The following is a 26,997-nucleotide window of genomic DNA, read 5'->3' as shown; positions in this document are numbered from 1 at the left end:
TTTTTTTTTTTTTTTTTTTTTTTTTTTTTTTTTTTTTTTTTTTTTTTTTTTTTTTTTTTTTTTTTAGAGGGGAAGATCAAGAGATGTTTGTTTATTTTGATTCTTAAAAAGTGTCCGGGAAATCGATCCTCCGGGAAAGGGACGTCCGGATATGGGACGTTACACTGTATATATATATATATATATATACTCGGACCGGAATTAAAAAACTCATAGGGACCGAAAATATTATTCGTTGAATCGGGGATAATTCGTAATACCAGGGACAAAAATCAAAAAATTGTCTTACCTTAAGGAATACAGGGTGCATTCTGAAAGTAATGTGCATAATTTTATTGTGACGCTACTATGAATCGCAGCGCATTCAGATTGGTCTAAAAATGTGGTGGGGGATTTGTCCTTCCAAACACGCCTGGTCTCAGGTCGCTCCGAGTAGTAGGAGAGGTAGGACGTGCCTTTGCTCAAAGTCTTTTTTTTTATCGAGTCACAGTGTGATGGATGTTCGCTGGAACAGCGGTACGTGATAAAGTTTTGCGTGCGGTTTGGGAAGAATGTGACGGAAACTCATCACATGCTTCAAGGCGCCTTTAAGGTAAAATGCATTTCGACATCTCAGTGTGGAAGGTGGCACAAGGCCCTCAAGGAGGGTCGAGAGAAGGTCACCCACGAGCCTCGTTCTGGACGCCCAACATCAGCCCGAATCGATGACACGTGCAGCGTGTGCGTGAAGTTTTGGAGTCAGATCGTCGGTTAAGCATTCAGCAATCACTAACACCCTGAACTTGTCAAAATGTGTGGCACATGGAATTGTGACGGGAGTAAGCAGTTACAGAGGAGCAAGTTGACAGAGGAGTAAAAACTACCTAACCCAAAGTAAGACCCCCTTGGTGCCCCAGCCTCCCTATAGCCCTGACTTGGCTCCGTGTGGCTTTTTTTTTTTGTTCCCCCGACTGAAAAGAGAGCTGAAGGGAAAGCACTGGGAGTCAGTGGAGAACATCCAAGCTCATGTAACAAAGTTCCTGAGAAATTGTGCTTTACTTTCAGAACGCACCCTGTATCTGAACATTTCTAATAAGCATATACATAAAATAAATAGAAATCTTACACTTTTCATTCAGGAACTTAAAATACAGCGACTGATTACACGGTGATTGATTTGAAATTTTAAAATTTTTTCGTGAGTAAAATTTGCTTATTTCCTTGATTTCTTACTTTAAAAAGTTCTTTTTCAACTTCATGAAGAGAAGAAAATACTCTGTTATTTACTTCTTGCTGCATTAAGTAAGTTTTCACTGTTTCCAAACCGTACAAAGCATCAGAGAAAATTACAGTTTTCACTGGAGTTTCATTATCATCAACTTCTGTATCAGAGTCGCTATTCATTGTTTCCGATAAATATACTTCATTAACTTCAGTTGCTAAGATAGATAGTTCATCATCACATGTGACATAATCGTTAAAATCTATGCCAGAAGCAATTTCCATGTGACTTTTTCTAAAGAGGATCAAATGAAAAGAGGCCATTTTTCTCATTTTTCACTCTTGTCCTTGGAAATCCTGCTTTGCTGCTTTTCCCATCACAAATTGCTTTATATTATCTGCTCCATCTGCATGAACTGCAAGCAAAAGTGTAATCCTCTTCTTGTTTTTTTTCTGCAAAGCATTTTTCATTTCTGTAACAGAGTGTTTAGTCGGCAGTAAGTCATTAAACAACCGTTTCATCTGAGTTGTAAATGTTGGATGGTGAATATCCTCAATCAGGTCAAGCAACTTTTCTTCACAATCTTTTACTACATTTTCATTTATATGTTTCTTTTCTCCGCAGCTTTCTTTTGGAGTATGTCATATCTTTTATTAAAACAGTTGATCCAACCATTGGATGCAGAAAAGCCTTTCACATTATGCTTTTCAGCTAGTTGAAGAGCTTTTTCTTTGATCAAAGGCCCATTAAAGGCTATATTTCAGACGTGAACGATTCCACTAGATCAGACTCAAGAACGGAAAGGCGTGGCTTTCAATGACTTTTTACTTTCGATGATTTTTCACCACACTCTGCAGAGGCATTTTTAATCTCTGCTTGTTGTTTAACAATCGTAACTAAAGTTGATGCGGAGATTTTGAAACCTTCTGCTAAAGTGTTTTGGGGTCTCACGTTTTTGCCAAACTTGCATAAAATGTTGAGGTTTTCCCTTAACAAAAATTTTTGATTTCCGACAACCTGCCATGTTTCACAAACTCTAAAAAATCAAATGTTCTACAAAAGTAAGCGTTCAACATGTCTTACTTCTATGGAATATAGAAAGGGATAGATAAGAAAGAAAGAAACTTCTTGTCTTTACAGGCATCCAGTACACCTCACTTCTTTGTTATTGTAGAATGGGAGAGATAAGAAATGAATTTCTTGTTCTTACAGGTTACATTCAATCATTAGTCAAAAGCACCTGTGAGGTCTGAACTGAGACCAGCCGTGTCTAAAATTGATGAAAAGGAAAAAAGGGGTTTATGTTCCTGACAGGATAAATACTGCAATCATTTGAAAAGCAATAGATAATCTTTCTAACCCAAATTATTATAAGAAAAAAAATTTCGATCACCGAAATTATTCATTAGTTTTGGGTTTTCCATTTGCTAAATAGCAGTTTTTGCCTTCACTTTAATCAGGGGAAAAGGAAAATTTGTTAAATCGTGAAATTTGACAAATTGGGGTTCATTAAACCTGGATTCGACTGTGTGTATATATATATATATACAGCGGTGGCCAAAAGTGTGGACACTTTTTGAAAGTTTCATGTTTTTCAACTTTGTGTGCTTGTAGAATATATTAATTTTCCCTTAAATACAAACGTTTATATATCAAATTGAAGGTAATTTAATGTAGAATTTAATAATAAGTACAGTATTAAAATATATGAATTACAAAAAAATTTATGCAATTAATAGTAAGATCTATCTTATATTTGCATTTTTTTAAAGTGATACTTACACAATCAATACTTAGTAGGATAACCCTTAATTTTTAAGACAGCTTCACAGCGTCTTTTCATCGAATGAACGAGTGTTTGGAGTTCATCTTTCGTAATCACATGGTGCCAAGAATCAATTATAGCTTCACTTAGTTGTCTTTTATTGGATGGACGTTTTTTTCGTACAAGAATTTTCAAACGTCGCCACAAATTTTCAATTGGATTGAGATCAGGGCTGTTTTCCTGGCCATGGTAATATATCTATGCCTTTATTTTGAAACCATGCTTTGCATACTTTTGCTGTGTGGCATGGAGCTGAATCCTGCTGAAAAATAAATGGTTCGTTGTTGGGGAAGAGATCCCTGATGGAAGGTATCAATTTTGGTTTCAGGACAGTTTCGATGTATTTTTCGGCAATCAGGATGCCAAATCAGGCCGAAAAAAATGCACAAGTGCTACTACCGATAGAAAAATTAAGTGGCTATGCCTTCAAGATAGAAAAATGTCATCAGATGCCATTAGATGTTAAATGAATGCAGCTGGTATTGCAGTAAGTTCAAGAACAATAAGAAGAAGGTTATCAGGATTTGGACTACAAGCTAGAATTCCAAGGAAAAAACCATATTTGAATCAAAAGCAACGCGAAAAACGAGTTAAGTCGGCAAAAGAACACATTAAATGGTCAGAAAATCAATGGAAGCAAGTAATCTGGAGTGATGAGAGTAAAATATCGTTCTTTGGAAGTGATGGTAGAAAATATGTGAGACGTAGAGTAGGTGAGGCGCTTCATCCTGATTGCGTTGAAGCAACTACAAAAAATCCAACAAATGTCATGATTTGGGCATGCATATCTGCAGATAGTGTGGGCCGAATTCAAGTGATTAATGGCATCCTGAACGCCAAAAAATACATCGAAACTGCCCTGAAACCAAAATTGATACCTTCAATCAGGGATCTCTTCTCCAACAACGCACCATTTATTTTTCAGCAGGATCCAGCTCCATGCCACACAGCAAAAGTATGCAAAGCATGGTTTCAAAATAAAGGCATAGATATATTACTATGGCCAGGAAACAGCCCTGATCTCAATCCAATAGAAAATTTTTGGCGACGTTTGAAAATTCTTGTACGAAAAAAAACGTCCATCCAATAAAAGACAACTAAGTGAAGCTATAATTGATTCTTGGCACCATGTGATTACGAAAGATGAACTCCAAACACTCGTTCATTTGATGAAAAGATGCTGTGAAGCTGTCTTAAAAATTAAGGGTTATCCTACAAAGTATTGATTGTGTAAGTATCACTTTAAAAAAATGCAAATCTAAGATAGATCTGATTATTTGTTGCATAACCTTTTTTGTAATACAGATATTGTAATACTGTATTTATTATTAAATTCTACATTTAATTACCTTCAATTTGATATATAAACGTTTGTATTTAAGTGAAAATTAATATATTCTACAAGCACACAAAATTGAAAAACATGAAACTTTCAAAAAGTGTCCACACTATTGGCCACCACTGTATATATATATATTCACACTACCACACACACACGCACATCTCTTTTAAGAAACATTTTCCTTTACAATCATTTTCACATGAACATTTTTCCAAAATTTTGACAAAAATTATGAATCATTTAAATTATAAAAAAATTTTGTTGTTTGAAACGTTAAATTACGAAAAGGAAAAATTCGTTTTTTAAAATTTTATGTAAATGATTCTTACTAAATAAAACAAAAATTAACCAACTATACATAAAAATAAAACAGCATTTAAACTGAAATAGTACTCAATATTTAGAATCATTACCTCACACATTTTTCTTCTGTGCATTTTCTTTTATCTATTTCTGCTTCTAGTGAAGAATTAAGGATCAAGACTTCTTCTTTTAAATATCTTACTTCATCTGATCTAGATTTTGCAGAAAGGGGTGAGTATTTTTTCATTTCATTTGGGGAAAATGAAAATATCTTTTTTTTAACACATGATCCTTCAAGCCTTTGTAAACAGTCATTGATTTCTTCAGAATCTAATGATTTTTCATGAACAGAAGACCTAATATTAAAAAATCATCAATTAAATAAATTTAATCCTTGAAAACATAGCAGCATATTTGACTAATAACTAAAATATTTTATACACCAACTAATGACACGCAAGATAATTGCAAAGCTACGATTTTATTATTATATTTTAAACACAGTCAATATCAAGGGTGACCAGGTTAATTTAAATTTTTATTTTTTACTCTTTTTTCATTATTAAAATAATGAAACTTTCTAGTAGGGTTCAACTTACTATGATGAACCTGATACAGAATGAATAGAGCAGGATGAAATGTCATCAAATGATTAACACTCTATAAACACAAAAATTACTGATATTTGATAAATACCAACTATATCATGATTCAATGAGAAAAACCCACTTTTACCAAGAAAAGAAAACCTTTTAATTCACACACTGTTTTCCAGTTCAAGGATATTAGCTACTGCTATGCTGAGCTTTGCTTTGCACTAATTTTTTTAGGTGGATGTTCCTAAATATTTAGACTAAAACAAAGAAATTAGTAGTTTCATAAAGAATTTTTGAAAAGGAACTGTCTAAAAAATATCTATCTCATTTGATTTTTCTTTAAACCAGACTCCCTTACAAATTAATAAAAGAAACAGATGAAGAAAGTAACATTAAATCAGTAATGAATATAAATCAGTAAGGCATAACAGTCATTGAATATTTATTTTAGTTAATGTCCAATACTTAGGAGTTAACATTAAAGATTTCTCAATAAGTTAGGAAAAATTGCCTTTTATTTGCCTTATTTATAACCAATAGCCTTCTTAATGATGATGAAGAGATATAGTTAAAATTATAAAATTACTAATTGTTTTTTCACTATTTTAAAAGAAAACTTGCTTCCATACATGCTTAAAATATGCCAAGGGATTTAACATTGTTCATCTTAAATTATGTATACAATTACTAATATATACTTATTTCCTTCATAATTATCTGAGGACAATGTAAATCGATTGATAGCTACAAATAATAGCCAAAAGATTTAAATATTCATTTCAGTTAAATATTATTGAGTTTAATAAAAATTAATATTTACTATATTATAATTTCAGTTTTCAAAGCTGGGACAAGAGATATAAAAAATCTAATGACAACTAGATTGGCACTGTAGGCCTTGCAAATTATCAGTAAGCTTATAATTTATAAGATAAACATTAAAAAATTTATCACGCCAAGGAGTCCTGTAAAAAGTAAAAACTAAACACAGTGGTAGGATAACCCATGAAAGGCAAAGGCCTACAGTGCCAATCCCATATTTCTTGACCTGTAGCTCTGGAGTGCAAAAGCAAATGTTCCGGTTCGGTGCTTAGCCAAGCACAAAATCCCCCGTATATCACTAAGCATGTTTGCTACTCATTTAATCAAGCCACTAAAAGGATGAAAAAAAGTTAATAATTATATATATGAGTTTTTCAAAATTCAATTTCTCAGAAACTATTGGAGCGATTTCATTCAAATTTTGTATTTTGCCATGTAAAATTACATTCTTTAATTAAAAATTTTTTGATTATCATCAAATAAAATAATAAAAAACAATACATATTAACTAAAAAATTTTTGCATGGAATTATCTTTGGATAGAGGAATTTTATAATAGTGTGCAAATTTTTTTTAAAATTCGTTTATGAAGATCTCAAGATATTGCGAAATACACAATTGTGTCTGATTTTGTAACTTAAAATATTGTCTGCACCAATTAATTAGCATATTTGAGTTCATCCTCTCAAACCATAATGAATGAGTTCTAGAATGTGAAGATCTGATAATTAGGTCAAAAGTCATTCAGAGTGATCAGTTTTTTGTTTGTTTTTTTTGGCCCACTATACAACAAATAATACATTTTAATGGGTTAGTTACTTTTAAGTTGGAGCTCAAACTAGTAATTAACTTTTTGTTTTAAATAAACCATAAAAGTCTGGTTTAAACAAAAAAAAAGTTTTTATTTAAACCCTGGTTAAGGTATAGGGGATTTGAAGAAATAATGAAGGTGAGTCAAAAATTATTCACACTTTCCAACAATGCTGACATTAAGCATACTTAATTCTAACTTCACTCAAACATAGCTCTTCAGACATTCAGCACACTTACTTCTATCCTCACTCATTTCATTAATTTGATGTTTTTAATTTCTAAGGGTGAAAAATTAAGATACATCTATATTATTTAAAATAGATAATATACAAAAATATTACATTCAAAAACTTTATTTAATCCAAATTAGTAATACTTGTTGCTCAGCTATGTTATAGATAATATAATATTAACTCAAATTTGATAAAGTAATTGAGTTGTAATTTTGAAGTAAAGTTGTAATTTTGAAGTATTTAATAAAGTTGGTTATTATATAGAATTCATTGTTAATAACAATGCTTATGTGATTTACTATTACACTCACACACTTACAGCTTTATAAATAACTGGAAACGGTACTATTTCATAAAAAGATATCATTATTGCAAGACAATACATTAATAATACAGAAGGATATTTACTTGCTATTGATATAGTCCAAGCTGTGAGCATAACTTTTAGAAACTACATCTCTCTGTTGTATGACTTGGCACAATGTATTCTAATGACATAAAAGAAATTTGTTAGCTTTGTAGACAATGTTTTCTGATAAATATAAGACAAATAAGTGAGAGAAAAATTATTTTTAATTATAGAATTAAATATGGAAACATTTCTTTACTAACTCAATGCAAAAAAAAAAAAAAAAATTTAAATTTTTTAAGGCAAAACTGTTGTCACAATTTGAAAGATCATATTTGGAAGCTTTTAGAAATGTTATTTTTTAACATGCAAAATTTGGATCAACCAAAATGAGGAGAGGAAATAAATACCTTCTTTCTAGTTTTGATGTCAGCAATTTTGAAATCAGTCTTTAAGATTGAGATACTTATATAAGACTATTTTTGCTGCTAAAAGAAATATTGTTTACATAAAGTTGGAATCAAAAGTGTTTCCACATTTTTGTCCACCCCCTGTAGTCTTAACAAGAATTGGACTTTGTAAACTCAAGGTCATACTAGATGGAGGCACACAAAAAAAACTTTCATAGCCTTTTTTTTTCTTATAATGTCTGTCTATAATGTCTTCTGGTAGCAACAGAAAAAAAATTATGTAAAAAGGGGCTGTGAAGATTTAAGAACCCCATTTTACCACTTTTCTCAATCATATATCTATAAATAAACAAAAGGCTCATTTATAATGAGAAGTCATAACAATAACATTTTTCTCTTACAAATATATTGCAGATATAAATTAATGATTTCAAAAAACAATCCAACACCATCTGTTTATGTTAGAAACAATGCTATTCTAAAGTGATAATTAAAATTTATTTTCATAGGCGACTATATAATTAATAGATATTTTCTTTTCATGCAATCTACTGAATGTAGGGTTTCTTAAATAGTATTAAAATTTGGTGCAGTTATTCTAAATCATGATTTTTTAAATCAAAACTTAAATTTTCTCTTGCTTAAAAACAGCACATATGGAACCAGTAAAGAGGAAATAATTTCTAGAATGAATCTTTTTTTCCCTTTGAAACTTGTTATATCCATTAAAAATATTTTTATTGCAAATAATAATGCTTGAAAATAGAAAATAGAATTTATTTTTTCATTTTCTGAGAAAAAACGTTTTGTATGGCCTCAGAATGGCTGCATGTACAAAAAAGAAACAGTTTTATTTTGTGGCAGAAATGAAGGCTGCCATCATTAAACCCTGACATAATAATGGTGCTCGAACTTATTTCTCCCTTTGTTGTACTTGTTTAATTTTTTCCCCTGCCCAGGTGAAGGAAAAAATTACTCTTGGTTAATATGCATTTCTAAATAGGTTTTACTTGAATTCATGTTTGTGGTGTATTTATGTTGTCGATCATATTTATGTTGCTTCCTTGTATTCAAGGAGGCTTTATTTCAGAGGGCCACACTATAACATGCATACATTTTCTTTTAAAGCTTTACTCCTAGGAATAGTCCAAAATCATAATAATAATTTGTACTAGAATTTATTTCATGCAACACCCAAAATCGAAATATTTATTAATTAACTCAAGTAAGCTTAGACTCAAAACAGCAAGATTTTAGGCAACTGTTTACAAAAAAAAATTTTACAAATAAATCCAAACTAAGAACTAATTTGTAGATCATGAGATGTAAAACATGTGCAAAGTAGAATTAAAGTCATGCACAAAAATTTTACAAATATTTAAAAAATTATTAAATTTAAAATTAGATTTGCATCTCTTCACCTCTCTTAACCATAAACATAACACTTACTTATATTGTACTGAATAACTATGAAAGCAAACATTTCTCATCATTATCTAAACTCAGGCATGAAAGTGTACAAAAATAAAAAAATAAAAAGCTGAACTTTTACAATGCAGACACTGAAAGGGAGTGTTCTATGTAATACTGTGGAATAAGATGTATAAAAACATAACTTCTTACTCCGCAGTGAGAACTTTTATTTCTAATTAAAAGTGGCAGAAGCATTTAGACTGTGAAATTTAGATTTTTCTTAAACATAATTTTAAACACCTTTGACCACCACTACATTTAAAAAAAATTACACAATATATAAGGCTTAATAATTATAATTTTAAATTAATTGCCAGTCAATCATTTGAGGGCCTGCGCTACGCATTTGCCAAATGCGATAAAATTGTGAACTTGCAAAAGAAATCACGTTTTGGCAAAAGTAATGGCAAATGATTTTTTCTATAAAAAAGAAAAATACATATTCCCCTTGAACTTGAAAATTACATCAATATGAACTTTTCTGAATAAAATCTTGTTTATTTTATTTGATTACTGTAAATTCCCTCTGATATGTCACATAACTAGTAAGAATTATATGAAATCCAAATAATGTAAGCAATAAAAAAAAGTTAAAACACAGATAAACGCGTACGTTGCCAGATCATGAGATATGGTGTGACAAAACTCTTACCGTATACTAAGGCTTTTAGAATTTGGCTAACACTTTTGATATTTGGCTAATTTACTGGCTAGTAATTTGAGGTTCTTAGCACCCTGCATTTTAATTAAAACAGTCGCTAACTTTCACCCTAATATCATCTGATAGATTGTTACAAGCAGTTTTAGTCAATTTGACTGTTATATTTAACCGATCAAAATTGAATTTATTTTCTTCAGCGGCATCAATCATATGCACTTTATATTCGTCTATCAAATTACTTCCATCGTTAAAATGCGTTCATCTTACGATGCACCACATCAAGAGGACACAAGAAAACAAGAAACAAGTCTGAGCACGGACCAACACAGAAACGGACAAAAATAAGGATACTATAATGTGTTCTGTAATAATTGGGCCCCCCAAAAATTATGTTTTTGTCAAAAATTTTAAAAATTGGGAGTAAAAAAAAAACTTTTCTGCATTTTTGCAGTAGTCTTTCAGCCCTGTAAAATGAATACTGTTAATGTAATTTGAAAAAAAATGAGTAAATTGAACTGAATATGGTTTTAATGCCGCAAGATTCAGGTAGATAATTTCAAAAATTTATAATGAAACTAAAATTAAAACATCAGAAAGACACAGAACTTTGACATATTAGACAAAATAACTAGAATAACCAAAAAAAGTGGGTTTTAACCTGAAACATAAAACCTTCCCAAAGCTTTGCTTACTTACATGTAATTGAATCCTCTTAAAACATCAAATTAAGAAAAGGACTACCGTATTTTTCGGCGAAAGTGGCGCACATCGATAAAAATGAAAAATTTTTTAAAAAAAGTTATAGTAAGGGCCGCTCTGGCACAAGCGCCGCATTGGCGCTAAACCGCGCAGATCAGCATCCTTATAGAAGTGACCTTTAAATTACCATGTAGAATATCTGTATAATAAAAAATTACATTTTTTTTATACATTTCATAAAGTAAAGTTTTAATTTCTAAATTATAATAAAAAATTTCTTTTTCAGCAAAAAGAAAAAAAAGCAACAAAATGATCTAAAATAAAGTTGTTCTTATCTGTGGCACCGCGCCAAAAAATAAAGCTAAGTACAACAAATAATTCTGAAAATAATGTTAAGTACAACAAATTTTTTTTAAATACATCAAATAACATAATTTTTAAAATTATTTGAGGGGGGAGGAAGCCTAAAATGCGTTAACAAAGAGTTCACGTGAAAAAAAATTTCTCTCTCAGCAAAAAAAATAAATAAATAAATAAAACAATATAAAATAAAGTTGTTCTTACCAGTTGGCACCGAGCCAAAAAACAGAAGAACAGCAACAAAAAAAATATTTACATGCTCAGCAGATGAATTAAGCTGGGCTGATTACAGAAATCCGTAAAACAATGTTATAAGAAAAGAAAAATCTATTAAAATAAAAAGATTTAAAAATTTATTTCAGTTAACAATTTGAGGAAAGACTAATAATAACGAAACAACTAATAATAACAAGAATAAGAAATAACTAAGCACGCCCCATCCCACCTCCTCCACATGTCATTTCTACTGGAGCTGTTTAGGAGGAATCAATAATTTTTAAAGGGGTTGGGGAAAAGAAAAGAGGGTATGGGACCCCTAATCCAGCATCCCAAAATTCCTCACTAAATCTGATCTAATTTTTTTTTTCAGAAATTTATATTGATAAGACAAAAAAAAAAATCAGTTATATTCTTTTTATTTGGAATTTTATTCTGAAGAAGTAAGTAACTTTATTTAATCTTTTTAAAATGAAAATAAAAAGCTTGAAAAAAAAAATCTGTGTCAAAGGAAACATCTGTTTCTAAAACAGTTTAAAATAAAGTGAGAAGTAAAAACACCTGCATCTCCAATGAACAAAATAAAGAAATGCAAGTTGGAAAAAACTGATCAATTAATCTTGACAGTTGTGCTTGTACTTTACTGGTTTGTTCCCTCCTCTGTTCCACCATAAATTAGCCACACCCAGTTGACATTGAAACTACCACACGGATTACAAAATGAATTCTATCCCTTTTGCGGTTTTTTATTCGATTCATAAATTTTTTTATTTTGCTGCTTTTTTATTAGTTATTAACTGTTAATTTGCTGTTTTTTTTTGTTAGTAGTTAGCTTGTTTTTTTGTTATTAGTTGATTGCTAGTTTTTTTTTATCGTTATTAGTTTTTAGCTTGTTTTTTTGTTGTTATTCATTGTAAGTTTCTTAGCATTAATTGTTACTTTTATTTTGTAGTTCCTTGTTAGCTATATATTTTTTTTTTCGAGTTAAGCGTCATTTGTTAAAACAAAATGTTATCTAAAAGAAAAAAAACGACGACTATAATCTCGCTCCGAAGAAGAAACGATTATTTCTTTTTTAGAGTATTCGGATTATTTTTTCTTGATTATATTACATAGATTATTATTTTAATTAAAAAATTTCTTAAGATGGGCCAGTTTTGAATTCACCCCACCATAATCTACGATCGATACTTCACTAAATTTATTGGTTTTCTGAAATTAACAGTGTAATTGAATTATAGTAATATTTGAGCGCCATATTGGAATTTTCGAAAGAGATTCGAAGTTCAGCATTTCGTCGGTCCCGTGTGTGTCGGATTAGGGGTCCTTTTCTGCTCGTTCCAATTGCAATTGCCAAGGCGCTAAGCAGATCTCTAGCTTGCGATTTTTTATTAAGCTGGGGGTGGATACAAGACGAAAAACTTTTAAATTTTCTCCTAATGTGATGTTTTTGTAAAATTATTATTTCGTTTATTTATTATCTTGCAGGTTGCTGCCGAAAGTTTGCTAAGAATTGGCGATGCAGATCGCGATACGGACGAATATTTCGTCGACTTCGTTATTAATTTTTTTTTTAATAGTCTTTCTCTTAGAAAATTATTTCATCTTAAATAACTTTCCTTGATAACTTTTTTTAGCTACTAAAAAATATTTCGACGGAAGCGCCGCTGCATCGGAAGCGCCGCATGTAGGAAAAAAATAACTTTTTTTTCGATAGCCCCGCGGCACTTCCGCTGAAAAATACGGTATATAAATACAATAAAATTATTTGAAATATGAAAGAAAATGCAAGATATAGACTTTTGTAGAAATATTCAGGTATAAACTCTTGTTAGCAGTAAAAGAAATATCTGCAGAATTCAATCAATCAGGAATACCGTAACATTTTTAATAATTATTTCCATATTGAGTTAATTAATTTTTAAGGTATCAATAAAAAATTAAAACTCTGGAAATTTTCAATAATTTTAGAAATGGTGACAAATATTGGACACATCAAAAAATAAGTATATTATGTGAGTAGAAACTTACAAGTAAACTGCTTTCCCATAGCTTGTTGTCAGTATCCCATATTTCGTTAGATAATTTTAGATGTTTGAGTTCAGTTTCTAAAAGCTGAACCTGAAAATAAATTAAAAGTATTGAAGTATTTAAAATTAACAAAAAATTAGGGATGTAAATTAAAACTACTGTTCATAGTCATTTGAACAATTTTAAATCCTGCTAGCATTTAGCATTATTAGTCTTTAGGGTTGAACGTGATAGTTACTTATAAATGTTCAATATTTCAAATTAACTTTTTGCATTTATAATAATTTATTTTTAACAAAGACATCTAATTTATGATAACAACAAAAGAGCTGTTTCCCATCTCAGAAAAACTCTGTATTCAGTTCTTTTTTTTTCATTTGAAATAAAATGGTATGTAAATTTTTTATTGGTGTTAAACAGCCGATTCAAATAAGAATGTACTGTTCTCAATTTTTTATGTATAACTGTATTTTTTAACATTTAATTATTATATTTAACTGCTTTGTGTTGGAAATCTACTTTACAAAATTCTTATAAAATGTTGAGTTAGTTTCAGAACCACTAATTTAAGCTATTCCAGATCAATATCAAATTATATTTCAAAAAATGAAGCAACAAAGGACAAATTTTTCCAATCAATATGATTCATTGAAAGCGAAGAAAAATATTCATACCATCATAATACAATATTTATATAACCATATTAATTAAATTTTTTTTAAATCAAAAATAGAGTAATACAATAGTAAGATTTTATACAATAAACTAAATTAACTGGGGAAATAAAAGTACCTTAAGTTTCAAGCTGTCTCTTTCAGCAGCAATGAGTTTCATTTCATGTAACATACGATCAAGCTTTAGTTCTTTTGACCTATACAAGTAGGATAATAACAGCCTTTGTTGTTGAAGCAGTTTACCGGGATTACAAGTAACTTCAACTTCTTTTAGTAATTCTTTTATTTCCTAAATAAAAAAAAAATTATTATAACATAAGTATTTTATATTGAAAAGGATACATTTAATAAATCCTGCTACCTAAATCAAGTAATGAAACCAAGAACTAAGCTCCAATGCAAAAAAAAAATTATTAAAATAAATTCAATTACATTTTCTTTTTCACTTTATAATTATTAATTTATGCTGTAAAAATTTATCGTGGCTACAACAAATATGCAATGTTCTTAATTTTGATAATACTAATAACTATGTCAGACAATTTTAATAAAAACCACAAATTAATAGAAAGTTTTGCTTTTCAAATCAAAATAATCTTATAGTTTTCAATATTAAGAATTATAATTTTCTACAATCATTTAAAATAAGTGATTATTTATTTTTATTTTTTTACATTTCATCTATTTAATTTACTATTAGATTTTTTTTTAAAAATAAAAATCGTTGCTTTGACAAAATTATTGTAACAAAATAACTTTTCAGGTGTTTAAACAGATATTTATAAAAAGTCATTTAAGAAGAAAAATTATTTAAAATATGTGCTGTAAACAGGCCCGGACTGGCCAGTAGGCAGACCAGGCAAATGCCCGGTGGGCCGGTCTGGCCTCAGGGCCGGTTGGACCGAGCCAGAAGCGCAAAATTTCTTTTTATACATTGCATGAATTTCAAATAATATTGCGCAAATAATAATAATATTTAATAACATATATATGATATATGTAGTAATAATATTGTTTTAATATACAGAGTGATTCAGATCATGCGTGCCACCCATTTTTTTCGAGAATGAAAATAATCAATTTGAAATAAAAAATCTAATGACTAAATCGACCCCAAGGCATTCAATATCTTATCTATTATCTTGAAAATAGTAGGAGATATTAAAAAATATTTTAAGTAAAAGTTATTTCTTTTCAAAAATTCTCTCCAATGATGCCAAATAAGATATAGGTTTTCATTTAAAAAATATATGAAATATCGTGTATATGAAAGACTTCTTGCTGTTGTAGAGTGAATGTAAATCTTCAACTGGACAGAAGGTGTCTTCTTTAGTGGATTCAGTTTTAAAGTCTTGTAATATAGATATAACAAAGTGCATCGGTAATTCAACTGACGGCAAATATGCAATGTGAATATAAAGGATTTTCTTCATGGCTTTCCAAAGAGTCCCCTGGTCAAATTCATGTTTGGTGTTATGCACATGTCTTACATTTAGTTTTAGGAGATAACACGAAGGCACTAAGTGCATTATTTTTCAGCCTACTAAATAGCTTCGCAGTATTTTTACGTGAATCATACCAACGCATGAACATCTGGGAACAAAGTAACGAACACGGAAATAAAAAAAAAGGCTCGCAACTATTGGAGAAACACGTTGGTGGTTCAAAGATTCTGCATTAAAGAAAATTTTTGGTTAATTTTCAAACTCAGATTCAACTATTAAGCCGTTACATGTCACATTGATTACAAGTTTAGAAACTATACAACAAAATTCAAATTTCAAGCCAGATATCCGTGCAAAGGCAAAAATATTTTTAGAATCATTTTGCAAATATGAAACAGTAATCACCGTCAAAATATTCTCAAGAATATTTGAATTAACTACACCGCTCTCCCAATATTTGCAAACCTCTGGTTTATGCATCCTAAAAGCTTTTGGAATGGTATTACAAACGTGTTGAGAACTAAAAAAAAGTTACAGATTTCATTATTCGCGCAAATAAGGAACTTGAAGAAACTGAACTGAAATTTAAACAAAGTTTCCATAAAAAGGATTGAAGAAAAAAAAAATTGATGCTGGGTGAGACAGCGTCAAATGAAACAGTTTTTGATGATGAAACCACTGCATTTAAGATAAACTCCCATAAAATTATTTTCGCACGGTTGTAGCGTCAATGGAACGCCGATTTCCTGCAAATGGAAAATTGTACGCCGATTTTTCCTATCTAGATCCGAAACGTTTCCCTGAAAAACGTCTTAACAAGCTTCAATCTGGCGAACTAAATGAGTTAAGAAAACTCTTGCTAAAATTTGACGAAACAGCTATTTTTATTTCAAATTTGCGGATTGAACTAAGAAATTTATCTTTACATTGGGAAAAACTGAAAAATTCAGACTTGGAAGATTATAAAATAATCACAGAAGATCATTCAAATGAAGATAATAACGACTTTACTTTGGAAACAGAAGAAGTAAGTCTAAAATTTGAGACACGCAGTGCGCTCAAAATTTGTGTTATTTGTTGCTACAAGATGCTACAGAGATTAAATTTATTGACCAATTCTTACAATTTAATTAGTCTAGCATTAAAATTTTTACTAACATTGTCAAAAAGTCAGGTTGCTTGTGAAAGATCATTCTCCACATTAAAAGTAATTGAAAATCGAATGAGGAGTACTTTATCTTCGTATAATTTGAATGCCTTCATGGTAATGGCAATAGAAAAAGATATATTAATGAAATTAGATAGCGACGACATAATCAATCAAGTGGCAGGAAATAGTCATCCTCTTTAAAAGTTAAATTAAATTTTAATTTCAGGACTTTTGAAGAAGCATTAAATCTATTTTCAAAATTTTTTTATATAAATCATTCATGTATGTGTAGTATAATAAATATTTTTATTTACTCTTCATCTTTCACATTACTTTTGATTTTATCAACCAATGTTTCCTCATAAGAACCATGTATTTTAATTTGAAATATATTCTATAAAGGATTATTAAGCAATTTTTATCTACTTTCTTACTTCGATTAATTAACTTACGTTCATGAGAATTTATAAGTAAAAAATGTCTAAAAATGATACATTAGGAGCCGCGTACTCTTCGCTCACGCGGTGTTTATGTGAAGTAGTGGGCCGATATCTCTAAAATGCCCGGGCCAATTTTCGATCCCAGCCCGGGCCTGGCTGTAAATACAATAAATATCTTTTTGGGAGATTGTGATTTAAGAAGACAAGAGCATCACCCCCTTTCTAATTCATTAAAGAATTTTATTCACTTCAGAAATCAGCTCAAAAAGAAGTACAGAGAATCAAAAAAAGTAAAAAAATTAACGAAATAAAAAGGTAAAATTAATATGGAATTACTTTGAATTCACACACAAAAAAAAGTTATCAAATAATAAAAGACATAAGACAGGTAAGGAAGTTTTATATACAAAAACTATGTTTATGACAAGTAAGTCTCATACAAAAAAAAAATTCTTTTTTAATAATCCAATTAGACAACAAAAAACTTCAGTTCATTAAAAAAATAAAATATTTCACAGGATGACAAAGATAATCACTTGAAATTACAAAAAACAAAGAAAAATTAGCTTAATTTCTTAAAATTAAAATCTTGAAAAACTCATACAAAATATATTTTTAATAAATCCAAAATTTTAAACTCACCTCATCAGATGGTTTATCTTCTGAACATGAATACTTATCATCAAAACTACTGAAAAAAAAAACAATAATTCTAAATTAGACTAGTTTCAATAATCTTGAAAATGAATATTTATAAACAGGATTCCCAGTGAAATGAATCCTGTTTCATATTCCCGACTTTTCCCCTATAACTTTAAAACTTTCGTTTATCACACAAACATTCCTGATGTTATTGAGAATTAAATTTTATTAAATAAAAAAGTAATATTTCATCAATTAAAAAAGTATACAATGAATCAGACTAAAGTCAAATAATATTTAATGAACTTATTAGTATTACAAAATAAGCATTATGTATTTGAAATTAAGTACATACTGTATAAGGACACAGATAAGGAATGACTCTTTTGTAGACTGCAGATTTAAATATCTCAGTTTTTGATAGACATAACCTATAGTGCCGAGTAAAGAGTGTGTTTGATATATGAAATTAACTCATCCTCATTATCTTCTTCCTTTGCAGTTTAACAGAAAAATATTAAAAAATTTTATAGCACATTTTATGCTGACCATTCTATACTTATTTTAGAAATGTAAGTTTTAAAAAAATTATCTTACAGTAAAAAACTGAAACAGGAATGTGAAATATAGCACTCACCCGATTTTTACTGCCTATCAGGAAAGACTTAAAAAGCTGGAAATTCAAGACAATTCCCTCAATAATTATGCCAATTTTTAAAAAATTACTTTATACATCATCTATTTTCCTTTAGCTACTTGAAGTAAAGGACATGCTAAATTTTAAAAAAGGATTAAATGTTAATGAAACTAAAATTAATAATGAGAAAAGCAACCAACTTAGCAACAGCATGAACCATTCTATCTAAATCATTAATAGCCTTGTCTCTCTCCTGTAAAATAATCCTCATTCTGTCTTCCATAGCAGAATCTTTATTTTTAAGGGAATCATATATACTCATCAGCAAATCTGCATAAAAGAAATTGTGGATGAAAACTTTATTTAAAATAAAGTGTGATCGATTAAAAAAAAAAAAGGATAGAGATTATTGTTTTCAACTTTTATAGAAATTACACAAATAATTTCAAAGATGTGGTTTCTAGAAGTTGTTAGAGAAATTAGAAGTTGCTAACTATGCACTAATAAATAGTACTATCAATCTATAAGAAAAATACTTAAAAGCTAAAATGCAAAGAAAATATTTTAAATTTTATCAAAGTAACACACTTTTTTTAAAAAAAACTGAAGACACTAAATGGTTTCAAGCGGTATATTTAAAACTATTTGCTTTATTTGATTTAAATGTAAAACTATCAAAAATTACCTGAAATAGGTAGAACATTAGAACTTTCAGGTGAACAATTCTTTAAATTTTCAATTGAGGATTGAACACAGCACAAATTTTCCCATAACTGTCAAAAATATAAAAACAGTGATAAAATATAAACATGCAATAAACACAAATTAAAGTAGCTTTATTTAGAATAATCAAACTTCATAGGACATTTCCCAGAAAACGATGTGACAAATGTGAGTCAACATAAAATATTAAATAGTGACTTGAAAATGTATGCAAAGTTATAAAGAAGTAATGGACTTAGAAACTAATAAACTTGCAATAAGTATAAAAAAAATTTATTCAAAAAATTATGTATACAAAAGTTATGTATTTAATTCAAATATATTTTTTAAAAAAAGATGAATAAACATTTATTTACTTATCAGATCTTTTGATTTGAATACACTAAGACTTCACAAACAATAAATTTTTAACATTTATAACAGATTGCATACTTGCCAACTTAAAAAAACTGCCATCAGTAAAACTTTTTTTACGAAAAATTTAAGACCATTCGAATTATTTAATAAGTAACAATACACCACAAATGAATAATAAATATATTAATTATAGAATCTATCACATGATTGAATGTTGATGAAGTGAGAACCAAATTTTCATTAAATTTTTTAATTGCACTTGTTAGAAAATGTACAGAAATATCTAATCAACCAACCATTTATCATCTCAATTTCTATTACAATTATTTCAAATTCTATTACAATGATGCTACTTTTTAAAAAAATGCTATATGCAAAATAAAATAGTTCTTTAAGGGTTTTCCTCTAAATCAACAGCAAAAGAGGATGCTGAATTTAAAGAAGCTGAAGTAGCCTTCTTTGCTTTAATTAAAAAATCTTTTTCAAACACTTGTTCGTGACAGATTTTAGAAAATTTGGTTTTTAATATAAGCAGGCTTTCTAAAGTTTTATTAGACATAATTGTTCGCGATTCAGTACGGTTCTTTCTAACCAAACTAAAAATTCTCTCACATTCTGAATTTGAATGTGGTATGAGAAGAATTGACAATACAATGTTTCCAAATTTTTCATACTTAAACATGCCATCCGCACCTTTCATTTGACTTATCATTGACCACTGCACATCAATTGATCTATCTGGAACAGTTATTTCACTCAAATCTTCCAACTGAAGTTGGCAAAACTGTTTCTGCAGTTCATCCATTGCTGTAAGCTTGGTTTCATTACTTTTTGTTTTTAAAAGGAAGGGAAACAAATTTACAAAATATCTCACGCTTTCAAAACTGGAGTTTTCAATTTTATTTAAGTCAGCAACTTCAGCATGTTTGAGTACTTGATCATTTAAAGGGAATTTCTTAATAATATATTCACAGGCAGTTATGAAATATTTGATAACAGCTGAATAAAACAATGATTTTTCTTCTTCCGAAGAATTTGAAATTAAGTCCATTGCTGCGTTGCCTATAACTAAATCTTGCTGATCTTTATGGTTGAAAGAAGAATGAAAATTGACACATGTTAACTCTTTTCCTTTAACCTCAGAAGGTTTAACAAACTTCGAAAAAAGTTCTTTCAACATATCCAAAAGAAGAGCTCTTAATCGATGAATTTGTGGGGAAGATGACTGTAAAATTACATTTACCTTTTCAAATGTAGGGATAACATTTAAAAGAAATAAACTAAAGCACTTATTTAAATCTGAAGATAAAAACATAAAAATTTTCTCTTCTTTGGATAAAGTTGAAGAATCTTTTTTAGCTTTATGTCTTTTAACAATATTCACAATTTCTTGTTGTGAACTTTTCCTTTTTTTATCATTAGTTGGGTCCTGCTTATGTGTCTTAGTTTCCACTTTATCCTTCAATTTTTCTACTCTTGTGTTGCTTTCTGTATCAACTACTTTTGGTATTTTGAAAAATGACAAAGTAGATGATACAGACACACTGGAAGTGGAAACTTCAGCTCTGAAATAACTTGTAAGTGGATCCCACTGATTAACCAAGCGTGTAAGACTTCTCCCTAACGATAACCAGCGAGTTGACACATGCTTAAGCACTTTTTGTGCTTCTTTACCATACATTTCCTGAAATTTCTTAAGAGAGTCCTTACGATTAACGCTCCTTTTTAAGTGGTAAAAAATATCTACCAAAACTTCATCTATCCTAACGGGAAAAGTTGCAGCAGCTTTTTCAGAGGCAAGATGTATTAAATGGCAGCAGCATCCAATTGATATTATGTGCTCATTTTCTTTTTCTAAAAATGAAATCACACCATTTTTCTTTCCCTGCATAACAGAAGCATTATCTGCACTGAATGCTATACAATTTCTAAAAGGAATGTCATATTTAGCAAACACATTTAAAAGAAGGGAGCTTATATTTTCACCTGTGGAGTTTCCTTCCAAATTTGGGATTGCCAATAAAGTACTTTCAATGCGTTGAAGATCCACGTTAAAATAACTCACCACAACTGGGTACAACTTATAATCAGCTTCGTGACTACCATCACATGCTGCAGTAAATGCTTGTTCTTGCAAATATTTAATGATTTCTGAAGTTCGATCCATAGCCATTTCATGGACAAGGGATGCAGTTTTGGTTTTAGCACATCCGTAACGTTTCGCAATTTCACTTTTCGGAAACATCTTTCGAAAAAGCGGACCCACATGGCTGGCGGCATTTAGCGGAACATTATGCTCAACTAAAACAGAGGTAAACAATAACTCAGCACGCATTACTTCATCTTGGACATTATCAGGTGGCTTAAAAAATTTGCTAAGTCTTTGGTTATTTTCAGCGTTTTCGATGTTCTTGGCATGATTCGGTCCGGTCACATGGCGATGTATATCATTTCTACCTCCGTGCGATATTAGAAAGTCAGAAAAACAAATCGTACAATAAGCATACTTTTCTCCTTTGTTTGATTTTTTTATGCATGGAAACTCTGCAGTATAAGAATTCTTATACGATTGAAAATAAGTTTTCTTCGGTTTCATTTTTAACACACACCACGTGATTACAAGCTAAGTAGTAGTTGACAATTCAGTACCGTTTTCGTTTGTAACAGAGGGAGGGAGAACGACGTTTGGATCGGCTAGTTCAGTGACGTAGTTGAAATGGGGAGTGGCAATAATGACGGGAACAGCGCATTCACTAGAGGAGACTGGAAGCAGTTAGGAGGGACAAATGGAGAATAACCAATCAACTGGGTTACATGTGCGTTACTATGGTTACGATGATAAGCCACTTATAAGGGATGTGTGGTTACCGTGTTGCTTTGGAATAGATCGGAAAACTCGTGTCATTTTTTCTGTTCTCCCCCTTCCAAATGGTTTTACTCTAGCTCCGTAGCAGCTGATAAGCGCGGAATTTTGCCGATGCGCTAATCGTGCAACGTTAAAAACGGGGGATCCGTATAAATTTCAGGTTAATCCGTAGGCCCGTAAAATTAGACGTAAATCCGTACATTTTACGGATAATCCGTAAAAGTTGGCAAGTATGAGATTGCTATTTACTTTCTGTAAGTTCGCGTGAATACAGAAAGTTCCTTGCTATTTCAAAGGCTAAAAGCCTTATGAAAATATTAACACTAATTGAGGTTGCATTTTGCTACCTTACAAAATGGAACTTTTTCTATATTACTTTGCACTTCTTCTTTTCCTATGATCATTTCTTGAACAGACAACACAAATTTTAACATTTTCATCAACTAATATATAATTAACATCAAACGTGATGTTTGATACCTTTTTTCAAACCTTAAAAATTCCTCAGTTTCTTCTTCATCATTCACATCAAGAGTTAATGTTTTTTCTTCTCGAAACGAAATTAAAAATGTTGGTAAAATTGATCAATACAACAGTTAATCTACTAGCTTCTTCATTAACATTATAAGAATATCATTAGCAACAAGAAAGAAAATAATACGATACATACATGAAAATGAACTATGCGCAAAGGATGGACAATGTTTGACTAAATTGTAAATAAATTTCTGCACAAGAAGAGAACTCCCAAAACTGTCAGGTTCAGAATGTGGCTAAAATATTGCAAAGATGCCAACTGCTAGCTTTATGGTAAAGATTTTATAAAGTGGTAGAGACTTAAAAATTAAAAGTTGCTGACTTTTAAGTAATTCAGCAGACAGCTTTAAAGGCTCAACTGATAAAACTGGAATAAAGTGGCACTCTTTATATGAAATTTTGAATTATTTATATATAGTGGTAGATAAAATAATTTTAAATCAAATTTACTAACCCAAGAATTAACATTATAAATTTTGCTACTACTAGAAAAATATTAACCACAAAGTGGAACAAGTTGGCACTCCTGAAATTGTAACTCCTGTCAGAAAACATATAAAATTATTTCTACTGCAGTTAGGTTAAGAAATATAAATAAAGATTGGGTATTTTTATAATTTGTTGAAGATATGTAAAAATGCCTTGAATTTTGAGCAATGCAGTCGTATGCAGCAGGAACAATCGTAAAGCTGTGTAGCAGTGACTTCAAGGAGGAGAAGAATAATGGGGAACGACGGAGCATTGAGTTCGAGCAGGTGAAGGACAAAGATGAATTGTGAGCACTTTGATAAGACTTTCTTCTAGCAAGGGGCATTTCATAAATGATGTCACACTTGGCAAAGGAAGGTGGTTCCTCAAAATGTGACAAGGGAGTGGTGGTAAGAAGAGTAACATCCCAAATTTTGATTAAAATAATAAATTCTTTAAATCTGCGTTTTAAATAACTTTATGTTATTTTGTCCCAAAATAGTTTTTGATCTTCTTTGCCAAAATAAGTATTCATTTAAACATTGTTATGCACATAAATGTCCTAAAAATATATTTAAAGCTTAAAAATAAAGCATGAAATATGATTTTTGTTAATATATGGTAATATAATATAGCATGACATGAGAAAAGGGAGGTAGGAAATATGGTGAATAATACACTTTGTGACAAAGGAGACCAGGAATCAAAAATATATAGGGAAAAAAAAGTGTGATATTATAAGTGGATGGCCCCTAACATGATAAATTATTCCCATCAATTTTGACTTACTGAAGTTTCATTGCATAGAATCTTTACCATCTTTGTATAAAGGTGACATCATTCATAAATTAATGACAGTAAGTTTCCTTTTTTGTAGAACATAAAATGATAAATCAAACTTTTTTAACATGTTCCAATACCTTTAAAAAAAAGAAATAAAAAAAGTACGAACCTTACAATTTATCTCTTTCAGTGACTTGATTTCTTGGAGAAGGCACTGGTTTTCCTTTGTTCCACACAAATCATATTGGTAATTATTATCTAATATTGCTGAAGAAAATGGATGGAAATTTTGATAATCAAAGTTTAAAGGCAAAGGGTCACTATTATGTCGCCGATGACTATCCTTATGCAAAAATTTATGAAAATGTTTTTTTAAATCATCAAAAGATAATTGTTCCTTTGAAACAAGATAAAAGTAAGGAGCTTCACATTTTTTTATAACAAATTGCTTGGAATTGCTTTTTAGTTGAGGAATAATATTGTGCATAAAGTTATTTTTACTTCTCTCTAAAATAAGTTCTTTTAAGTCAAATTTATCACAAGAAGTACTATTCGTACTTTCACTTGTACATTCTTTTTCAGCAAACACAGGTAAATTTTCTATTTTATTTTCAAGGCAAAATTCTGGAGTCCAACTAGCAGGCAATGAACCACACGAGGAAATTGAATTTTCTGTGCAATGTTTGTTATCGTTACAATGACTTTCATCAGCTATCTTTCTTCTACTTGAGGGAAATGTTCCTAGAAAATATTACATTAAATTACCTAATTTAGAAAGTTAGATACACAATTCAAGCAAAAAAATGAAGAATTTCTAAACATATATATGTCAGCAAAAAAACATGTCATCAGGGGACACATTGTCTGCCAACACACAAGAACCTTCTTGCCGTCAGTGATAATACCAAAAATTGACTGTGCCCCAAGGTCCCATAATGGATAAACTATATAAGAAGAAGCAATTACAAATTCAAAAATTGAAATGTAAATGCAAAGAAAAATTAATGATACACAAACACAAGTCAAAAGTACACAGTAAGAACTATTAATGAAATGCCCTCATATAAGAAAAATAAATAAAGATAAAGTTACAGTTAGAATAACCAAATCAAAATAAATAAAAATTGCCAAATCTTTAAGAAAATTTTTATAAATATTTCAAGTGCTGATCCCTTTTGAAAATCTTGAAAAATAGTGCAAAAACACTCAATGATAAAAAATTCCAAAAAAGTGCTGCCATCTATATTCTTCAGGAACAAAAAATCCTAAGTTTCAAGGCATAGACCTATTTATCCGGGCTTTAATATCGACCTTCAATATTACCAAAGCAAACGTAATTATTTATTAAAATTAATTATATATAATCTTAAGTAGTAATGACAAAGATAATTGGAGTGGAAATGTGATGCATCTGCATCCGATATCTCACGATTTTTTTTCTTGCCAACCACTTTTAGTGCATTTTATTACAGCCTCTTTCGTCACATGCCCAAAATTGAATCAAATATTGCAACGTTATTACATTTGAAGTTCACTTGTATAAGTCATTTTTTAGCAGAAAACAATCATTTTATAAATGCAGATATATATCAAGTGTTAGCCCTCAAGCAACTATTTTGTTAACCCTTAAAAATGCATCAATGTAGGATATACTGGGCAAATATATTCCAGCCAGTATCTTTTAACACTTAAAAAAATATCAGTACAGGGTATACCCAGCAAATTTATACCTGGCAGTGGCACTAAAACTTAAAAAAATATCAGTTTAGAGTATACTGAGATGTGGTACTAGAAAAGAGAAAAACTAAAAGAACCAGAAAATAGAATTTACGATGTGTATCCTATTCCTATCTTTTCAAAGTACCCGGAAATTATACAGGGTTCCCACTGTTTTAACAAAGCAAAAATTAAGGACTGTTAAAGACACTATTTTGAAAAAATTAAGGATCTTAAAAATAATATGATTGTTTATCATTGAATATACCCCCAGTGAGAGTGCAAATTATTTACCTTTCTTAAAAAATAAAATCAAATCAAATAAAAAAAAATAAAAAAACAATATATAATAGTTATATTTACTTTTATGATGAGCTTTACATAAAGTTATTTCCAGCCAAAACTGTTAATAAGAATTAACTTTGCATAATATTACTAAATAATGTAGCGAAAAACATGAATTAATTTTAAAGCAAGCAAATGTTGAATGAAGAAAAAACAGTATATTAAGTTGCAATGATAAGTGAATAAAATAATTAGTAAGATCTAAGTTTGAATTTTATTATAATAGACATTAATAACAAAAAGTTAGAGATACTTTAATTGAGTAAATTTAAATTTTTATGTAGCAATCTTACGCTAATTTTTATGCCTATCTTTAAGAAATAAAAATAATAGCGTAACAATTTAAAACTTTATAATTAGCAAATATTTAGCATTCTTGTTAGAAGAAAATCATGCATTCTTATTTAATTCGCAGGAATAAAAATATACACAAGTATTTTTGAAATTAATGACTTTTAAAAACCTTGAGCCAAAATTAAGTACTTTAAAGACCCTTATTTTCCAAAATAAAAATTAAGCAGTTTTTAAGGGCTTTTAAGGACCGTGATACCAATCTTTATCCATCGTTTCAGTAAATGCACATCAATAAAAATTGACTTCACAGTCAAATTAAATGTTTTCACATAGAACAAATTGACTTCTTAAAGCACAATGCCCATTTATTGGGTTCTATTAAAAAACAAGTCACCTCTGATTAAAATAGTTCCACAGTCAGATGTATGCCATTCACACAATGGTCATAATTTCAAGCAGATTCTTAACATCACTTCAAAATTAATTTTGCTTGTTGTGAAAAAGCAACAAGATGAACTGGTAGCAAGAAAATGACTTTTATTTAAACGAGATTACGAAGATGACTATTTACATTCTGATCATGAAG

General features: G+C 29.8%; 1 protein-coding gene across 6 annotated transcripts in view; it reads right to left on the bottom strand.

Moving 5' to 3' along the window:
- LOC107443371 (mirror-image polydactyly gene 1 protein) overlaps window positions 1-26,997 on the bottom strand; it is a 35,061-nt gene that overhangs the window by 4,060 nt on the left and 4,004 nt on the right. For 4 of the 6 annotated variants that reach the window (XM_016057221.4, XM_016057220.3, XM_071188202.1 and 1 more), the window contains exons 3-10: window positions 24,226-24,797; window positions 19,008-19,095; window positions 18,523-18,652; window positions 17,686-17,734; window positions 14,127-14,297; window positions 13,335-13,424; window positions 7,544-7,623; window positions 4,782-5,027 (exon numbers count right to left, since the gene is read on the bottom strand). In XM_016057221.4, coding sequence (XP_015912707.2) covers window positions 4,782-5,027; window positions 7,544-7,623; window positions 13,335-13,424; window positions 14,127-14,297; window positions 17,686-17,734; window positions 18,523-18,652; window positions 19,008-19,095; window positions 24,226-24,797 — 1,426 coding nt within the window. The remainder of the gene's footprint in view (window positions 1-4,781; window positions 5,028-7,543; window positions 7,624-13,334; window positions 13,425-14,126; window positions 14,298-17,685; window positions 17,735-18,522; window positions 18,653-19,007; window positions 19,096-24,225; window positions 24,798-26,997) is intronic. The other 2 variants (XM_016057222.4, XM_071188204.1) reach the window with 1 other exon arrangement.

The sequence above is a fragment of the Parasteatoda tepidariorum genome, chromosome X2, assembly GCF_043381705.1.
Source record: "Parasteatoda tepidariorum isolate YZ-2023 chromosome X2, CAS_Ptep_4.0, whole genome shotgun sequence".
Classification (NCBI taxonomy): domain Eukaryota; kingdom Metazoa; phylum Arthropoda; class Arachnida; order Araneae; family Theridiidae; genus Parasteatoda; species Parasteatoda tepidariorum.
The sequence above is the reverse complement of the archived record's forward strand: the minus strand, read 5'-3'. Positions and strand labels throughout refer to the sequence as shown.